The sequence below is a fragment of the Calypte anna genome, chromosome Z (genome assembly GCF_003957555.1).
Source record: "Calypte anna isolate BGI_N300 chromosome Z, bCalAnn1_v1.p, whole genome shotgun sequence".
Taxonomy (NCBI): domain Eukaryota; kingdom Metazoa; phylum Chordata; class Aves; order Apodiformes; family Trochilidae; genus Calypte; species Calypte anna.
Window position 1 is genome coordinate 27,844,530 of NC_044274.1, and position 21,579 is coordinate 27,866,108.

The 21,579-nt window shown below is 34.2% G+C and overlaps 1 protein-coding gene across 1 annotated transcript in view; it reads left to right on the forward strand.

Moving 5' to 3' along the window:
• The window catches only part of FBXL17 (F-box and leucine rich repeat protein 17), a 243,167-nt gene that overhangs the window by 154,960 nt on the left and 66,628 nt on the right, over window positions 1-21,579 (forward strand). The window contains exon 7 of the mRNA XM_030466773.1: window positions 2,013-2,089. Within this exon, the coding sequence (XP_030322633.1) occupies window positions 2,013-2,089 (77 nt within the window). The remainder of the gene's footprint in view (window positions 1-2,012; window positions 2,090-21,579) is intronic.

Consider the following 21,579-nt stretch of genomic DNA (forward strand, 5'->3'; position numbering starts at 1 on the left):
CGTGCAGTTGTGTCTGGTGACTCTATTGTATTTTTTGTCTGTAGTATCAAAATATTTTTGTAGGTTCAGAATTTTTATCTGAGGTAAGCAGTGCTTCAAAACCTCAGTACTCTGCTGAATTATGTGTGTGATAAAGAATCAGTAAAATCTTCTTTTAACTTCAATGTCCATTTACTTTTCAATTATATCTTGTGTGTGGAGATGTCTAATGAGAATACTGTCTAATCAAATACAAGCTAATGATTTTTTATTTGTTCATATTACTAATATCAGTAATAAAATCTCATTATTAGGAAGTACTTTTCTGAAAGAAATAATAAGAACACTTTCTGGTAGCCTAGTAGATCTTGATGTGCCTGTTATCAAAGTCATTAAGAAAAGTGTCTAAAAGGAAAAGAATAGCTTTTCGTGTATCTAGAATGTGCTTAATAATCTAAATCCTCTCTAATTTGGGGGGAAAACAACCTGATGGAAATGTGTAATTCTGAGGATATTTTGCTGCAGGTTTAAGTGAGTCTAGAATCTGCAGGTTCACCATGGAATTTTTTTCATGTTACCAGGTTAAATATTTATCTCCTTTCTTTGTGTATTCATAATATAAGGCAAGCTTTTACAACTAACAAACATTGCACAACTATTCTAAATACTAGAGCCTCAGAATGTTCAAAGGTTGGAAATTTATAATAGTGATAAAGGAACTTTGATTTAGATAGTCTGTCAGAGGTGTGCTATTTTATTAGTAGTAGTGAGTTTCTGTTCCAGATTTTAGAAGAAAGAATGAGAGGGTGCAGATAGACATGAAGGGCTGTCATTCAGTTGTTGGGCTATTGTAAGCTATAAGAATTAAGAGGTTGCCTTTAAAATCGGCAGCATGAGCAGTTAAATCAGATTGGGAGATAATCTATTAATGGTGGTAAGCAGAGGAAAAAGATCCCTGAGGATGCAGGTGTTTTTTCCAAGTTGTGACAAATTCAGCAATAGCTACTTATTCCAAAATTGACAGCTAATTTAATTTTGTGTACTGTAGGAGGGTTGATTTAAGAGATAGAGTAGATAATGGGGTAACTGACCTGGAAATTAAAGATGCGAATTTTCAATCAGAGGAAACTGTTATGATTTATCCTATAAAATACACATACAAATATTTCTGTGTTGATAACAGTACAGGAGTCATGTTAGCTAATCTAATGAACAGTACTGCATTTTGCATTAATGCAATTGAAATATATTTTATGAACAGTATTTTTCAGCGATACATTCAGAAAAATGTACTTGTGAGCATACCATTAATATAGACATGATTTCAAGTATATAATAACCTATTTTACAAGGCTATTTTCATATTCATACTAGTTTTCTTGCGTACCAGAAATCAATAAAAGCAATCAACAGAAAAAACTTCTATGTTTCATTGTAAATTCATCATAGTATTGAGAAGGCAAACAAGTGAGATCTTATCTGTGCAAACTTCTGCAGCAACATACTGAAACATCAATGGCATCTAGCATTTCATGACCTGATGAATGCCAGCTCCTGCAATCATGACTAAAGAAATACAAGCATTAATTTAGAATTACATTGTCTAGTCTTTTGTCCTCATTAAAATTCATTTATTTTTCTTCCTTAGAGGAAAAACCCTCAAATCTTAAACCTTGTAATAGATATTTTCCAAAGTTACTCGATAATAAAGAAATGGAAATTTACATTTATTACATGGATCCATTACATGGATTATTTTCAAAGGATATGGCTGCATATATTTCAGCCAACTCACATATTCATAAACATGGGAATAGTGAAATAAAAACATTGAATGAATGATAGTATTTTCCTCCAGTGTATACTTGTAGTCATATGCATTTTCAGTGAATTGTATTAAACAATATTAAACTTAAGTCACAACATGAAGAAACTGAGATACAATACATTAAGCTTGTGGACTGTGCTCTTGCTATTGAAAACTGATCTTCTGTCTTTTAACTAAGACAATTTTTACTGTATGTGTCTTTCAGCTGTGTGGAGGTGATTGCCAGAGAAGGCCGGAACCTGAAAGAGCTGTATTTGGTATCCTGTAAGATCACTGACTATGGTATGTAACACACCTATACCTTTGTTTCTGTGAAGATTGAGCTCTTCTATCTTTGCACAGGGACTCTCAGAAAAAGTACTGAAAAAATATAGATACAAATTTTCAAAACCTTTATCTATAAAATTAGGCAAGGTAGCAAAAGGGTTTTGTCATGCTAAAAAATATGTGTGGCTAGAAGTATGAAAGTCAGTGTACCTGTGTGCTGCAGAGTGTTTCTTTTGGAATTGGGAGTTACTGGGCAGATTGAGTAGAATACCCTTTGAATTTTGCTGGAAAGCACAAGAGCAATTGTGATAAAATCCAGAAATACAGGTGCATTTCTAAAAGCTGTAAAATCATAAATCAGCAAATATGAGTGTGGTTTGATTGCCTATTATAAGCCATAAAATGTGAATAAACTTGATGATGCCTTAAAAGAAGACAAACTGGAAAAGAGCAGGCTAGCAGACTTTCTGTCTGCTATCCACATAGAAAGACAGAAACTTCTGAGTACTTGAGTGTCTTTGCAGAGACTGCTTTTTTTTTTATCTTGTTTTGGTTTGGTTTGTTTCAAGTAAGATTCTGACCTGAAAATAAACACTGATTTCTGCAATACGGGTAAATTCTCAAATTTCTTACCCCACTTAAGATGCCTAAATTTCAGTATGATTGAGAGAGCATGTCTTTGAGATGTGCATCTCAGGTTTTCTGATTATTTCTTCAGTGTTTTTCTTATTTTCACCCCATAACTTTTTATAAAGAATTACTATGTCAAAGTGATGAATTACCATCCCAGTGGTCACAAACTCATTTTCTATTTTCCCCTTCAGATTTTGCACTACACTGGGGTTTGCATGGGTGCGTTTTAGGTTATATTGTTCTGCAGAGTTCAGCTTGCCTCACATCCACAGGTTTGAACATAAACTCACAGTACAGCTGTGGCACTTATGGGAGCTCTGAGACAAGGCAAGTGAGAAGGAGCATGGGCCTATACTACCATTTCTCTGGTCTGGAATCGTGTGCAGAACAGATCTTGCCTAAGTTGAAAACATGGACTGTCTTGTCTTTATATCCCGTGGCAGAGATAAATTGTGAAATGTGAATTGTCTGCTGGAAATTCAGGGCAGAGAATTGTCAGTAGGACACAAAGTGACACTGAAGATGCATCTTGCCTCTACTATAGGGTGAGGGTTGCAGGACCTCAGCTGAAAGTGAGACTGTCCATCTGTGTATTACAGATCTACTAGCTGTACTTGTGTCCCTTCTCATTTTGACAACCAGTGTAGAAATACTGCCATGGAAATAATAGAATCCACAACTGACTTTACCCTTCATGAGCTACAGTTAGAATCATAGAATGTCTTAGGTTGGGAAGGACAGAAGATAACCTACTCGAGAAGAAAACAGCATTTCCCCAGGAAGCCAGGATACATCCTGAGAAACTGAAGCAAGGAAACTGACAATAGGGAAAGTCCTGCTTATGAAAGTAAGGGGAGCACACAAAGGAAGTGTCCGCAGCTAGACGAAAAGTGTGCTTCTCAGAATAAATGAGTGGAGAATCTATGTAGAGTTCGCATGATTAACTTGGCAACCATAATCATGCAACTCGAGTTTCTGTTCTGGACTAAGGATCACCTGACAGTGATGTGTTAAATTCTGCAGTTTTTCAGCATTATCAAAGTAATTTAATTGGACTTTGAGAACATTTTCAGTTGAAGATGTTGATACTGTTTTATTATTCACTTAAAAATTTTACTGTTTATGCTAATAAGGATCAGTAAAATATCCAGCAAAACAGCTGTGATACTGGTTTCCATTAATTATTCAGACTAAATTATCTTCTTTTTAATCTTAGACCTCTCTCAGCATGACAGCCTAACAAATACCTTTATCTGCTTGCAATATTGGAGCTGAAAAATGCTAATGAACTGTTGTGAGGTAGAATTTCTAAGTGTAATTTATTCTTTGGAAGGAAGGGAAAACTTTGTCTTAGGTTAAAAATGTGATAGCAAGTGAATATTATTAGTTTAACAAGAGTGCTACAGGTGGAGCCAGGTTTCAACCCTTTTCTTCCTTTATCTTTTATTTTCTGGTACTGCAGTGGAAGACTTTCTCACATCTGTTTGTGGTGCTGTTAAGTTCAAAAAAATGAGCTCCTTAAACTGCTGCAAGTTCAGTTTGTTGTTCAGCTTCCTTTATCAAAGAAGATGCCTTTCATCTACAAAGGGAAAAGAGCAGGCACATTTTTTCCTGAGAGATTTTCAAACCCTTATGCTCTCTGCACCTTTGTGTTTGTGGCACATAAAGGCAATCACCTGAAAAACATATGCCTGACTTCCCATGGGATAATTCTGGTCTCTTGTTGTCTTACAAAGACTTAAAACTTCAGGGTCCACCAAGAAATAGGAAAGTAGTGTCTGAAGCACTGGAAGCTGAGACTGGGTGGGAGCGTACAGTCAAATGCAACTATGCTTTTTTGTTTGATACTTCTGGAGGTGAAACACACAATTGTCCTTACTTCGGAAATTAAATTCTTTACACCAACTTCAAATTCCTACTGTAAACATTTCCCAGGGTTTTTAAAACACACTGAGAGCCAGTAAGCAGATTTCATGCAGCTTTATGGCAAGCTGAGGAAAAGCTGACAGGAAGCTGAACATGAGCCAGCAGTGTGCCCAGGTGGCCAAGAACGCCAGTGGCATCCTGGCCTGTATCAGGAACAGTGTGGCCAGAAGGTCCAAGGAAGGGATTTCTGCCCCTGTGCTCAGTGCTGGTGGGGCCACATCTCGAGTCCTGTGTCCAGTTCTGGGCCCCTCAGTTCAGGAAGGAGATTGAAGTGCTGGAGCAGGTCCAAAGGAGGGCAACCAGGCTGGTGAAGGGACTCAAGCACAAACCCTATGAGGGGAGGCTGAGGGAGCTGGGGCTGTTCAGTCTGGAGAAGAGGAGGCTCAGAGGAGATCTCTTCACTCTCTACAGCTCCCTGAAAGGAGGTGGGAGCCAGGTGGGGGTTGGTCTCTTTTCCTAGGCAACTGTCAGCAAGACAAGAGGGCATGGTCTCAAGTTGTGCTGGTGGAGGTTTAGGTTGGACATTAGAAAGAATTTCTTTATGGAGAGGGTGATCAGGCATTGGAATGGGCTGCCCAGGGAAGTAGTGGATTCTCCATCCCTGGAGATATTTAAAAAGAGACTGGATGTGGTACTGCAGCAGTAGTGGATCAAGGGCTGGACTTGATGATCTCTGAGGTCCCTTCCAACCCAGCCGATTCAAAAAAAATAAGGAGGACCAAGTCAAGCTTTTCTCAGGGGTGACTAACAATAGGACAAGGGGCAATGGTTATAAACTGGAGCATAGGCGGTTCTGTATAAATATAAGGAAGAATTTTTCACTGTGAGGGTGACAGAGCACTGGCACAGGCTGCCCAGGGAGGTTGGGGTCTCCTTCCCTGGAAACATTCAAAACCCACCTGGATGTGTTCCTGTGTGACCTGCTATAGGTGACCCTGCTTTGGCAGGGAGTGTTGGACTCAATGATCTTTTGAGGTCCTTTCCAACCCCTTACTTTCTGTGAGTCTGTGAGTCTATGAACCTTTGTAATCTTTTGAGGCATGAATTAAGCAAATAAAATAATAATTGCAAAAACAGTTACTGTTGCCCAGCGATTAATACTGTATGTATGTATGTGGGGTAATTTAATGTACTCTTGCAAAGGTTATGTAGTATGAACTTCATTGTATTATTCATTTCATTCTTTTCTTTTCCAGTTTCTGTAATAAGACAGTATGCACAACTACCAGACAGATATGCTTATATGCAATTAATATTTTTAAAAGAATTAAATACTGATTTTTATTTTGAAGCATGGAAGAGTACTTAAAAACCTCTACACTCTGAAAAGGTAGCCACAGGTAGCATTACTTTCTTGGACACTTTACTGCCCAGAAACATACTTTGTTATAGTACAAAAAAACTCCCAAAAACCAAAACAGAATTTAAACAGGAATTGAAGTAGTATATAGCCCTTAGTATATACTAAGAGCTGTTAACTTGTGAGAATTGCTCTATTCCATATTAAATTACAAAATGTCAATTTTGTATTTTTAATGCAAAAACATATTTTGTTTACTTTTGAAAAAATTACAGAGTTTTATATTTTTAGTCTAGCATCATTTGCTAGAAATACATTTTTAATTATGTTTGTTACAGTATTACGTTCTATGGTGCTAAATTTCAGTGAAAGGCTAAATAATCACAAAAATTTACCTGACAGGAGAGGCTGCATTTGTATAATCTTTGGGATAATCACCCTTTTGCCCAGGAATACTTGGAAAAGTAAGTTAAAGCTGACGTTATTTCCTCGTATCAGTTTGCCCTTTTGTTACACAGTCATGAATTAAGCATGTATTCTCCTCATTGGAATTTCCTGCCTTTTCTTCATTTGTGTCACAACCTAAACCTCATTTAAACATAGCAGGGGTTTGTATTTAAACTTTTGCTGAGAACTAGTAAGAAGGATAGGCTTACTAAGCTGTAGCGAGACTGTGTGTCAAATGAATTAGGTTGATGTGAGGATGTATAGTGGTGAGCCAGGGCAGCAAACATGCACAGACTTATGTAACTGTCTTTTCAATTTTATGCTGTAGTTCTTTTTTTTTTTTTTTTTTTTTTTATATCCTTAGATCTGAGAGTTTGTTTTAAGTAAACCATTACTTATGAAGCAATAAATGGTGCATAGTGCTGTGCGCTCTAAAACACTGAAGCGAGGCTTTGTTTTCAAAGATGAAAAGATTTGATGAACCTAGACTTAGGAACAAGACTAATTGTTGGAAGGGTCTGATCTTGCAGTATTGTTAAGTGTAAATGCGCAAGGAACTACTTAAAAAATGAGTTCTTACCAGTAATGAAAGATAATTCTCTAATTCTGTATTTCGACTTTAGAAAAGTATTCAGACCTGTGGTTTTTGTCTGTATGTGTAGAAAGTAATTTGAAGCCAAGCATTAAATTGATGGTTTTCACTAAGACAGAGAAGACAAAAGTAAAGAAAAAAGAAAAAGAAAAATTGCAAACAAACCAAACATGACCACTCCCTAAAACAAAACCAGAAAACCAACCAAAAAAAACCAACCAAACAAACAAAACTTTCAAAAAAAATTTGGGAGGAAGTGTTAGAAGTCAGCACTTCTTATAGCTGTGCCAGTTAAGAAATACCTGAAGAACCAAAATATTCAGTCTGTCATGATAGCAGTGTGGTTCTACAATTCAAGGAGTATGTGTAGCCATTAACAAGTCCTGTCAATTAACCTCCAGAAGAAGGCAGTTGTCCCATAGTTGTCTTGTGGAATTTCCATTATGTAGCAGTTCTGTATTTGCCTAACATAAAGTGTCTATTTCCAGCTGTAAAGTAATTGTACAAAGCTTTTCAGATAAAATGTTTGGCACAAGCACCTGAGGTGAACTGTGGTATTTTGCTGATACCTTTAAGATTCTGAGTACTGAAAATGAGCTCTCTAGGTATGTAGTCTTTTTGTTTTCTAAAATTGTGTTACTTTTTCAAATTGCCTTTTTGTCATTTACCTATATGTAGAGCCTCTGAAGACAGATTTTTTAAAAAGGCTTTTCTTCTGTGAGGATTTTTGCTTAAGCAAAAAGTGAGTTTCAGCAAATATCATTGGATTATATGGTTGTTGCTTTTTAATGTTGTAGATAGGGCATAGCTGTTACAGATAGATATCTGAAGGAATAAGATAGTGTTTATACTGAATCAGGTCCAGGTGACGCAAGACAAGACATACTGTAAATTACATCTTTTTATTCATAACTGGATTATAGATTTTTTTTCTGAAAAGAGAGAGATACAGCTAACAATGTTAAAATAGTTTACCAAGATGCTGTTAAACTCTAATGTTTTAATATTTAGTCTACCTATGCTTTCTCTTTTAAAATAGATTTTTGAGTTCTCAGAGGATCAGGCCTAACTGCTGAATAGAACAGAGTAATCCCATTAGAATCACTTGAGTTTAATCTCCAATATTTAGCATTTGTCATGTAAATTATAAAGGATAAGCATCCTATGCATATTTCCTCTCAAAAGGATATTTCACTACTGCTTACTGCTTGGATTACCAAATATCTGTGAAGCTCAATCTAACTAAAACATTTCTTTCTGAACTTTAGCTTTTTAAATTCTCATGTTTTAAAAAAACTGCATCTTTTGTATAATATTACTCTGTAGCTAAATGAATTTTTTCCTCTTAAATTCTGTTGTAAATCAGGGGTTTTGAATAGAAAGACTGGAGCATGTAGTAAATATATTTTGAGTTTAAAATATTTCATCGTCACACACTACTGGCTTGCAATCCCGTCCATACTTTATGTGATAAATATAGCTTTTATTTTGTCTTTCAAAATTAATTTGAATTACTGCTATATTGAATGCCAGGTTTCCCTTCTAAGAACCAATCTTTCCCCTTTCATGCTTTCCTACCTTGTGTATATTTCCATCTCTTTTGTACTTTTATTCAACCAATGCATACAAACAGTAATCATGCTGAGAACTATATTTGTGCTTGTAGATAAGGGTACAGATAATTGTTTAAGGACCAGAGCCTCTGTTTATGCTTTACTGGTTATGTACACAATATGTATACATAGGGGTTTGTGTACATAAATTGTTGTGTTATATTATCTAATTACTTTCTGTATTTATTGCTATATACATACGAAAGAAAAATAATTTACGTGTTGCATTTTTATAAGCTTTATTTCCTTTTCACAGAAGCATTTTCTCTCTACTGTTTGTTCTGTTAATTATGCAGAAATCTGACCTCAGTGAAGTAGATTAGCAGGATTGTTGATAGTTAGTGCCAAAATTTGAGGTTCTTTGCTTAGTTTTAAGGCTCTTTTTCTGGGGATAGGCTGCAAGTTTGACTCTAATAGGCTGTAAGACTTAATTATCTGAGGAATAAGTAGGTGGTTATTAATCTGTACTCTGTTGTATGCATTAATGATATTTACTTCCTTAGACAAAATCTTTAGCTGCTAGTAAGGTGGTTTTGTTTTCTTTTATATTAAAATGTTCATTCTTTTAGAGTTCTGAAGCTAATATTTCCATATAAACTTGGTGATTGTAAGGATCAGTGAAAGTTTATTCTAGCAATATAGATGAGTTTAGTTGTGTGTTTAGTTTAACACAGCATCAGTACATCCTTTCCTCCATTTGAACTGTATTGCTGTTTATGTTGAAATGTGCAGAGTGATGATTTGGAATTTTTTCATGTACTTCAGAACCTCTATACATTCTCTTTAGCCAGGAGAAAATTAGAGAGTGCACAGCTTTTGTAAGGACGTTTTGAAACCTGTTTTTTTTTCTAATGGTTCATATTCCTTTTATATTGTTATTTTCATTTTAAAGAGTTGCAATACAATCCTGCATGTATTGGTGCCTGGTTTTGTTTCCTTAAGGTTTATAACAAAGTCAAGAGGATTGTTAATACGAGGAAAGATACCTGTATATTCATGTATTTTGGGACTGGAACTCTATCAGAGGACATCATCTTCAGTTAAAAGTGCTTGAGGAGTAAACAGATAACTTCAGTCACCTGTCTAGAGTTCCCAGTGTAAATTGTTAATAAGAAAAAGTCAAATTAAAACTTTCTCAAAAATAATCTCTGAAGCAGTGAGGAGCCCTTGAACAATCTGTCAGCACCATATATAATCCATAACTATCAAAATAAATTTTTTTATTTTGATGTGTTTTTTTTATCAGTATTCCATATGTCACAAAAATTCTGTGCACTTTTTACTTTAAAAGTTGATTTGAGTATCTCTCTCACCCTGCATCTTCATACAGTGAAATAGATTACTGCAACTGCATATATCCCAAATAACAGATAGTTGCAAATCCTTTGTCCTGCAGTACATAATAAGGGATGTTCTCTTTGAGCAATGAGATGAGACAAGCTTCAAAACCTTTTTTATCATAGTAGGAGGTGCTTTGTCACCTGAAACGCCTACCTTTAAAAGTAATGTAGTACAATAGCCAGTCAGATGAAGCTGAATGTAGATGCACTTATTAATCCTAGATTTGTGGACAGTTTGTTAGCAATTAGTTTTTATAGATGTGGAATATAGAGATTTTGTACATCAGGTTGGGTTTAATTATTTTTTTTTCTGTGGAAATCTTGGTGGTTTTGAGTGTTTCTTCAATTTTTAATTTTTTTTTTTTTTTAAGTTTGGAAGTATTTTATCAATCATAACCAAAATTTTAACTTTGTACTTCTTTATCTCTAGAGAGAGGTGCTTCAGTTAATCTGAGAAATGCATCTCATTTCTGAGTACCAAAACACAGAATACATTTCTGATATAACAAAAATTGAAATGGCCACAAGCTCTGCATCTGTTGCCAAGAATAGATTTTCTGGTTCTTGTTTTATTAATTTACTGTATTTAGTGCTCTAGAAAAGTATGCTAAAACACTGGTGTGACTTTTGAAATATAACATAATGCTTTATTCCTTCAGTGCACCCATTAACCCCCCCCTGTATTGAAAACAACGTGCCAGGTACCTCTTCAGTCAGCTACTACACAGCAAAAATATTTTTTAAATTACTGTATCTAAAAACTTAGTGTTGGCAGCTCAAGACTGCATTAGATTGCAAATAAATTATTACATTTAAACGAAATAATTATGATCATGTTATTAAAATTAGGGTAATTGTAATTTGGTTTTGCATTTTGATTAACCCATTCAAACTGCCAAGGAAGTGTACTGTATTTTATAGTTCTGTCTCATCTTTCATTTCCATCAGTGTTGATCTCACACTGCAAGGGAGGATACCATTCTTTAAAAAAATATTTGATTTGCAGACAAAGATAGATTTACTTGATTCAGAAAACTATTGAACTTGTATTTAATGTTTGTACTGTCTGATTTGGTTAATTTAAACATTTTAACTATTTAATATTTTCTGAAAAAAAACAGATAATGTTCATGTTTACACACTATTCTGTGGTACAGTTTTATATTTCATTCTTTTAACTTTTTGATTTATTTTGAGATTTCCCCTAAACTACTTTCTTTGCTGAGTATTAATTACAGGTCTACATTAAATCATCCATACATTACCTATATTTAAAATTATTCTTATAAATTCTATTGGTAGAAGTGGGGATTGTTTAAAGGTCCCTTCCATTATTCTCAATTTAAAAGCATCATTTCCATTTTTCTTAAGTAACAGAAAATGAAACTTAAAAAAGGAATAAAAAAAGGAATTTACCATATCTTCTTCCATTTAACTCTGGTTTCAAAAATCAATATGTTCTAAAGTAGCTATGCTAGTTTGCAGTTGCAATTTAAATAAATCCTGAATTCTATGAGGCAGTTTTATGACCTACCTTTTAATGCACTGTAAAATATATTCTAACAAATGACATTTTAAAATTGTTACTTCAGTAAATTGTTACTTCCACAACAATTAGGAAAAAAGCAATTAAAATTTTACTTCAGTATTGCCTAAATAAAAACAATTATTTTCTTCAGGCCACATCCGTAAGGGAGATTTCCATTCATATCTCGAATATGATAGTTGTTCTTTAAAATTCTTAGTAAGTAGTATAATTGTTTCAATGTAATTACTCGAATTAAGTTATGTCTTTAAAAAAATATTTTTAGTGGCAGGCTTGCCTTTCTGCATTCTATTTTGTGACTTCTTTTGGATACTTGATGAATTCCAGTAAAATCCAGTGCTCATTTTTGACCATTTTGACTGACTTCCTACCTTAAAATAACACATGAATTACTTAATGAATGTGCTGGTAATACAATCTTTTTGGATGTCTATATGTAAGAAAATTTATTTTCTTTTATTTAACTATTATTATTTTCTTTAATATATTATTTTCTTTTATATAACTTCTGTGGTTTCAGGGATTGCATTAAGAGACTAAGTAAGTAGAAATTTATTTTTTTTTCTAAAGGACTGAAAAAAATACCGATTAAACTATTGATGTATTTCAGTGGAATAGAAATAAAACTGGTGGAGTAATATCACAGAAATATGATAAATACTGTTCTGGAGACTTTTTTAAAAACAACAAATGAAAATGCTTAATGAAAATAATGAAATGGACAAAAGTTTTTAAGAATGGAAAGGTGCATATGTAAATAAATTCTAATGCACCTCTACCTTGTGGTATATCACCTAGGCTTCCTTGTGTTGTACATGAATAAATCTTTTATGTTTAAAAATGCCATCTGTGACTCAATGATAAATAAAAAGAAGTAGGGGCTGCATGATTTTTTTATTCATATTAGTTTGAAGTGGGAAATTATGAGACAACATGAAAAACACTAGAAGCACAAAAGTACTAAAAATTCTAATAATTTGGGGTTTTATCAACTTCTCTAACAACAGTGATTGCCTCCAAACTTATATTTTATGTTGGGAAATGCAGTGGGATGAGTGGTAACTCTGTTGTGTATTCCTTTAATTATGGTGATTTGGGTTAGCTCTGCTGTGACAAAAGCCTCTGATTTTTATCTCTGTAATGAAATACAGAAAGAAGTTTATGTTGTCTTTTCAAACTGTAAAATCTTTCCACACCACAGCATAACAGAGGGTAGAAACTTTTCTGTTACTGATGTGGAGGATATGATTCACTTCATAAATCTGACATCAAAATTTTAGTTGGTTAACTTAAAAGATTCTAAGAGTTCTTTTGGCTTGGAATCATCACCCCTAATTTTTAGCTATGCATACTGAACCATATTACTTCTAATTGTGATATTTTCTGTATACAGAAGCATAGTAAAATATGTGCAAAAATATATAGGCACTAAGTTGTTAGTAGAAAGAAAAAGGAGTAAGAGTTTATAAAGGGAATTTCAAATAATGTGTGTTACTTTTTCATTTGAACCAAACTTGGAATTTAATAAAATTGGAAATTAACAGATGTTAACAAATACTCATAAAAAGGACTTTCTATTTAGTGGTTAGAAAACCAATGGCTTTTTCTTTCAGGAGCTTTTTATGCTGCACATTTATCACATTTCATTTTTCTTGAAGCCTTGAGCAGTTACTTTACTACATATTTTCAACTTACTTACTACTTAGGGAGAAATACTAATACCTGGTGAATTAATTACATTTGATTTCTTTTTGTTGTTACACTGAAATATTAAAAGTCAGTGACAGAGTTGCCTGTATCTTAAAGTTTCATTTTGTGTTGAAAGCAAACAAAATGAAGAAAACTTATGTTTAAGATCTAACATAGGGGAGTTTTCCTATAGGCTACAGGTCTCTAACATGCTAACTCTGCTCTTGGCATCTCTGTTACAAAAACTGTAAGATCATAGTACTTAGTGGGTGTTGGCCAGTAAAGGGACCAACAGTGTGATTAAGTTAAACCAGTTGCTGGTCTGGTGTAACAAATCCCAAATTGTGTCTTTTAGCGTTCCTACTCCTCTCATTTTTCATCTGAATTCCCACTATTTCCCTAGATGCTGAGGTTTGTGCCTCTTTTGACCAATGAAGTGGAAAAGAGCAGTGGAATATAATCTTTACTGTTAGTCTACAGTTGGCTCTTTTTCTTTTCTTCTACCACCATAAAATTGCCTAATTTCATGTATCATTTTTTTCTTGACTAATTTTAAGGAGGAACAAAAACAGTTTTAAGGAAGCAGTTTCCAGATCTAAACCTGGGTTGTTTGGGTCCTAAAGCGTCATTGCTGTACCTAATTTTACAAATTTGGTCCCATAGAGAAACAAAGAACTGCTGAGTGGGTTGACGGTATCCCATCAAGGTTTGGGTACATCAGATGAAAAGATGGCATTAAATGAAAAGTCATTTGGAGATATACTTTTAAGGGAAAATTAGCAAGGCAGCACATTTAAAATTTCACTCCTTTTTTTCTTTGTTTGTGCATATTAGTTTAATCACATTTTTCAGTCACTGTGTTGCATTTACTTTTGTGATGCTCTCACATTTGGGTTCTTTCAGCCACTGTATTGGGATGACTCCATGGAGGACTTCGTTCTTTTTTTACGAGTCCACACAAGACTGTTTAGGTTAGGGCAGTTCTTGTATGTGCTGAGAAAGTGGAACAACATGTTGATAGAGAATTTTCAATGAAAAAGAAGTGCTTTATTTAGGGTCATATTTTTGGAGGCTAATAACCAGAAGAAGTTTGCCTACAACCGTGTATTGGCACTTGTATGAATGTAATCATAGCAGCGTATGCATGGACAAAAATGAATGCAGAAAAAAATGTCCTCAACGAAGGTGCTTTTTTCATATTTTTTTTCTTACATGATCATTATTGAAAAAGTGCCCTTAGAATAGAGAAGTAGCACACATCTTACAAGGATGTGTGCCTTTAAAGGAAAAATAAAGAAGATTAAATAACAATTTTATGTAACTTCTTTACATTTTTTACTTTTAAAGCATTTAAACATTAGGTAACTCAAGTACTGAATTTGTGGTGAATTTATTTATATGCATGGCTGTAATTTTTAAAATCAAAAGGTCAACAATTTAGTCTTTCTGGTACAATAAAGCACCATTTGATTACTTTCTGCTACTGCATAATACCATTTAATTTGATTTTATGACAAGCAAGGTCCCTAATGGGAGGGAAATGTACTGTATGAATTAGGTGCATCCTCTTATATTTACCATTGTTCATGCCATTCTAAATATTGTTACTGGTGCCAAATAAGAAAATAGCAATACTTGAATTTCAAACAGTTTTGAGAACTATATATGACATGTGCTTGAATCTCATTGAGGTATCTAAGTGTGCTGGGATATTAAAAAAAAAAAAATATTAAAAAATGGAAAGTAACTCCAGAAAATATGGGAACTAATGATGTAACCCATTGCACAAGAACAGGGTTCCCCACTTCATATATATTTAATTAGTTATGTAGGTCATGGGGAAAGATTGTTTCAGATAATGTACAGAAATCCCGCAACATGTTTTTCAGTATTAAGTGCACATAGCTCTTTCTTTAGATGGTTGAAATTAACTATTCACACATCCGTTTCATATGTAAGAGGCTAATGATTAGTAATAATTAGTAATCATAGTTTCAACTTGGTATATTGTCACTCATCTGATTACCAGGTCTGGATTGTGATCTTGAGATTTTGAAGCACCTCACAGTTTACAGATATGAAGTTTATACTCTGGAATCAAGTTTTTAAAAAGAAGCATTCATGCAGTTCCTATGGGAAGTGGCTTAGAACTTGCACACAGAAAGTTAAACTTATTAGTTTACTTGATAATGGGGCTACTGACAAATCTTTTATTGAATGAAAGTTGTTGCACATCAGGTTGTCAAAGATGGAAAGCCTTGGGTTTTTTGCTGACGTAGACTTGAAATCTTGAACATCTGATGACATCACGTAGGGAATTAAAAGCAGCTTTAGATGTATGGGAGTAAAAGCAAAAGGATTCAAAGATATAAAACCAGTCAGTCAGAACAATAATGCGTTCAGCCATGGTTTGGGGAAAAAATCCTTCCATTTCAAACCTCAATCTATTCTGGAACTCAGGAAAGTTTTAATTGATTATGTGAAATAATTTCACATTCTGCTACACTGAATATAAAGTTTGCGGTAACTGTCAACTCTCTTGATGATCTCGAGGTAACCTTTATCTGTTTTGGAGATATCAGTGTTAAGTTGTGTTCCAGAATGTTTGAGAAGAAAAGGAAATTAACTTTCTATGAGGAAGGGTACTGTAACTGCCTTTTTACCTATAGTTGACCTCTTGCCAATTGTCAAATGTTTTCATAATTGAAGCGCAGTTATTTTCAATATCTTCCAGAATTATGAATCATACCACCTTTTCTCTGAAGGGCCAAGCAAGACAGCAACTCAGCCAGAATTTGCTAAAAGGGTCTGATGGCCCTTGGGAATAATGGAGGATGAAGTGTAGCTCAGGGACTTTATCACCCTGTCAGTTTGACTCGCCCACATGGAGTTAGGATGTAGTTTCAGCCAGGGGAATGTGGGCTGTGACATTGGAGAGCTCTGAGATGAGATCCTCAAGAAAACTGGGGAACAGCAGATTCCTGCACAGGAAAATACTCATGCATTTTAACACAGATAATTTTGTCACAGGAGCAGGAAGAAGAGCAGGTCTGGATGTTAGAGCCAGAGGGCTAGGGAGAGGGTTCTCAGTGTAGGTAAGGAGGATCCCAGGCCACTTTTTTACTTGTAAGACTGATTTTAATAAACACGCCGTCTTGTCCCCCAAACTTAGACATTTAACTCTTTTCTCTTATGATTAAATTCTTTCTTTTACACGTGAAAACTGAGAACTCAAGAAAAGTGTCCATTTGCAACAACACATAGCCATCATATATTCAAAAGATTTTAGAACTTTTAGAATCATATGCTTTATATGATGTATTTCTAGAGTGTTAGAAGAAAACTGGCAGTCAGTCAGATCTGTGTTCCGAAGCCATGAAACCTGTTGCTGTTGTAGAGCTAGTATTCATGTAGAGCCAGGTTTTAAAATGCTACACAATAGGAATATTTTTTTTCCTTAAAAATATTTGGTATTTTGAAGATATATAATATTCTAGAACATCTGTTACAAATACTGACAGGAAGAAAATTGCCGTGTAGTGGTTGGATATTGGAGTCAAATTGACAGAAAGTCAGACACTTCATGGCTGTTTTTTTTTCCATTCTTTATGACTACGGCAAATTCAGCCATTTACATTCATAAACCCTTTAGCTACTCTTACACTTTGGGCATATTCTGTAGACTGGAAATCATAATAGATGTCCATCTCTATTTTCAATTTACAGTACCATTATAAGCATCAGCTTTACCAGACATTTTATTTAGCAAGTACATAGTTCATAGAGTTAGCAGTTTGTGCTGCCTCTCTATTATTTTGTTGTTGTTGTTGTTTTTAAATCAAAATTTCCCTGATTTGATATTGCTACCTTCATATTTACAGAAAATTGTCTTAACTTTTGTAGATTTAAACCAATTGTCCTTCAGATATGCCCTCTGTCCTCAGTTTTAGTTTGCTCTTTAAACAGAATCCTATTTTAAAATGGCTGCTTTGTGATAATAAATAAACCTGTTTTTTCAAGTTCTTCTTTCCAGGTCCATGTTGATGTATAATTTCAGCTCTCATATTTGGTAGTTTTCCAAGTGCCTGTTTTCCATCTCTTAGTGTAGGAGCAAGCAAAAGAAATATTTTCATGTTTTAGCTGTAATAGTGAAGACTGAATGTATCTGAAGCTGTGTTTTGTTTCTGTTAGCAAAAACCAATAGAATAAAAGATTCATAGTTCTGTTATAAATATTGATCTGTGAATTTTGGCACAAGAAAACCAGTAATCTGATTATAACTAGGTGCAGTCTTTGTGAGTTCTGCACAAACTCTGGGTCACACAACTTTTAAGCAGTTTTGTGTCACCCAACATTTGAAAGCTGTTTTGTGAGCTTCTTAGATTTATCAGAGTTGTCAGTGTAGAAGTGGAATTGGCTAACAGACATTTAAAAGCCCTTCTGCCTCTCCAAATAGCATAGGAGCACTAAGAAAACAATATTGATTGATAAAATATTTGTTTCTCTGTCTAGAATCTTTGGCATGAATTCATTGCTCCTATGGAAGAAAGGATAGCCTAAAATTACATAGAACTAAGTTAGATGGGAAAAATAACTGCATTTGTGGTACGGATACATAATATACTTGGAGCTAGTTTATGTAATTATGTAAGTATAGATTGCTTTTACAAAGTATAAGTAGACAGAGGGAAAATGAACACTGAAAATAAAAAATTGATATGAAAGTGATATAAATCCAGGAAGCTCACAAATTGATTTGTTAAATTAATAGTTTAAATAGAGAACTAAAAGCTTCTTTCTAGTTTGATTCATGGCCAAAGGAAAGCTTAGGAGAAGGAAGATGTGAAACATTAGGGAAAAGTCTCTCCAGTGAAAGTAACCTGGGAAATAATTATCCAGCTATCAAGGTCCAGGAAATAGCATTTTGTGTTCTATAAGCACATATAGAGCTTCAAACTGTTTGATAGCAAGTAAACAGGGGAAATTACAGAGAAAATTGGTCTACTTTAGGCTCCAAATTAGGCAAAATGACCTGCAGAGGCACTACTTCAGAAACAAAAATGGACACAGCCTAAAGTAAGAAGCTTTGCAAATGCATTATCAGAGAGTAGGCACCAGGACATGACTGAAAAATATAAACATCAGAGAAAGGGATTTATTTTCTCTGCTTTGTAGAAATTGGATTCCTGAAATTCTGCTTTTGGATATCATAGATTACTAGAATTATTTGGAGTTTATCAAATCCTTCTCAGCCAGCAAAATAAATAAGCATTAGAAGAACAAGATAAAAAGAAACGGTTTTCATGAGAGACACCGTAACATTTTGTACCTGGAATATACTATTTTTATAGTCCTACATGTCAATTAGACTATACAGACACAAGAACAGTCATCCATCCTGCCTGCTTCTCTGTTATCTTGAAAACTGGTATCTGTTACTCCCTGCAAAGATCTGCATTAATTATCAGGCCAAGACTCTCTTCCTTTTTGTAACTTTCAGATTCAGGCAGAACTGTAGCAAAATAAACAGTTCAAGTTCACTGTTTACACTTAAAAGATGAGATTGCTTTAAGTGATTGGAAGAATGCTGAATTTTTTTCTTCATCAGGTCTTCATATCTCCTTGTCTGTTATAGTGGTAGCACAGTTCTGAAGACCCTATGCCTTGAAATAAAAAATCCAAGCCTACTGGTCGTGATTTCATGGTTGTCTGTGCAAAGTAGAACATGCTCTGCTCCTAGCCTTTTCTGCATGCAAGTGAGTATTTTGTAGTCAGGTTGTTCTTTCATGCAGAGTTACTTTATGCTTGACTTCCAGTCATCCTCTCTTCTTGTGGGTGATGCCATTTCCTAGATTTCTCTTTGACTGTCTCTGGTAGAAAGGACAAATTATGTTTGTTTTGAGATGCAGAGTAACTGTGAAAGGTAAGATTCAAAGATTCTGTTTTTTCTCTCTTTTGGGAGTAATTTTTGACTTTACATACAGAGGACGTCAGTAGAAGGGGGAGAATCAATCCTTATGGAGGAAAAAAGGCAGAGATTTTGAGAAAAGTTTTGAAGAAGCAGAAATATTTAAAGGAAGAGGAGGGATGAGAGCACAAGGCAGAGAAAATATAACATGATTGGCAAATTTAAATAACACTTTAACTTGTAATCAACCCTACTTCTCTGCTTTTTGAAGTTCCTAGACTTGTTGCTTCATGGAAGACACAGATTCTGAAATTGACTGCCGTAACTTTTCCATTTATTTTACTTCTTACTAGGAGAAAAAAAGGAATAAAAAATTGATATTCCTGTGTATGTTTTGAAACTTACATAATAGAAGATGTATGTCCTCTCTTGCCTCTAGCACTTTCCGGGTGCTATCCAAGGAGATTTAAATGCTTCATGTTCTCTATGTCTGGGACTAGGCTGATTATGCATATTTTGAAATGAGGGGTAATTGTTTACTCAGTAAGTTAATGAAGCATCAAGTACAATTACTGATTCATAACCTGAATTATTTTATGATAGCTTTTGTATATAGGCAAACCAGAAGAATGGTAGAGCTAACAATTCTTCTGCACTTTTTGGACTGATACTATGTCATGGAACATCAGCAAATCAAGTGTGACCTGCTTCTAATGTAAACAAATGGTTTAATATCATGCTGTAGTCCTAACACATAATGTGCTAACTCTTATCTAGGTTGAAATCACAATGTTTTTTAAAGGAAAGCTTCTTCATTAATAACAAAAAAAAACTTCGATAAGGAAATCCTATGCAGGTAAATGAAAAATTGAATAAAAGGGAAAAAAAGGAAACAGTTGAGTACAAAGTGTTTTCATAATGTTTTTCATTCTACGTGCCAAAAAGAATTTGTTAAAGAATTTTTATTTTGTTGTTGTTGATCGTCTACATTTTTACAAACAGCTATCACTGCATATGTTAGTTTGAAGCCTAAACCCCTCAAACAAAGCTCAGTCAAATAGTACCTTAACTGGTCAGTAGTGTTGTTATTTCATCACTTTAATATCTCATAGACTGTAGGGAATACAGATCTATTAAATTTAAAAATGTGATGATTACTTTATCAAATAAGTAGTCTGATAATTGTGATGAGATACTTCCATGAAATGTTTTCCAGACATGCAGTCATTCTTCAGCAGAGTTCTTCCTTATGATTTACACAAGTAGAAAAGTATTTGTTGAACTAGCAAGGAAAAAGACCAATTTCTCATATTGTAGGAAACATTTTTCCTAGAAATTAATTCTCTATACTGAGGTAGCAATTTATCTGGGACTGGAGAAAACAAGCTGGTTTTGTGATTTTTTTTTTAACTGAAAAATAATTATTAAAGCTCAGTGTCTTCACTCACTGTGTTCATAATCTGACATCAGTGGTACTGTTTGCTGCAAACACAGTTCCTACTCAGGGAAATTGCAAAGTATGCAGCTGTATGCATAGAGATGCTTTTCAATGCATCTTTGACTATTATCTGAAAGTAATGATTGTATTTGCTACATGTAAGTTTATTACTAGTTATGTTTGGTGCTTCTTTATTGGTGATATTTGTTAAATACATTATAGTAAGTGAATCTGAAGAAGTTTCATACACATCCCCAGATGATCTGTTTTCTACTTACTCTTTTTTACTTCATAAATAGTCTATTTTTAAAATTAAGTCCAAGCACTGGGCAATTACTATGCATGTTTACTTGTTCGTTTAGAAAGCAGAGTTTCACACACAGATGCCTGTGCTTACATATCTTCAACTCAGTGCCTAACTCATTAATTTTCTGTCTTGTTTTTTGTTTCAGTGAATACTGGTTTTGATGTTAAACAGTTTTTAAGTGGACAATAGTTATCTGCAACAAATGACAGAGATTTTAATGCAGATCTTGTCAAATATTCCCTATAAATATATTCTTTATAATTTGTATGTAGGTATTTCATTGTGGCAATAATAACTGCAATACAGCTTTGCAGAATATTCAGAATAATACCACCCTTTACAAAAAAAGTAATAGTATTTTTAAAATAAAAAAAAAATTTATGAAGTAATCCTTTTTTGTCTTACCTATGCAATCATGCACAATGCATGCAGAGTCATTGCAGTGCTATCTTTCTGGATCATCTTAAAACTTGTTTACAGAGTTATGTCCCTGGATATTTTGTTCCATGAACATATGAACCCAAATACATAAACCCTTCTACCTGTGCTTTCTTATGCAAGTGAAAATTCTCCTTTTTGTCTGTAAATATTTTGCTTCACCAGGACAACCAGCCTGTCTCACTGACTTACCCATTATTCTAACTGTGTTACATGCAGAGCATCTAATTTAAGTTGCTACTTGTATTCCTCCATATGAGAAATATTTTCTGCAGTAGGATGTGCTGAAAAATATCTAGGTCATTATTCTGAATATAGGTCGTGATTC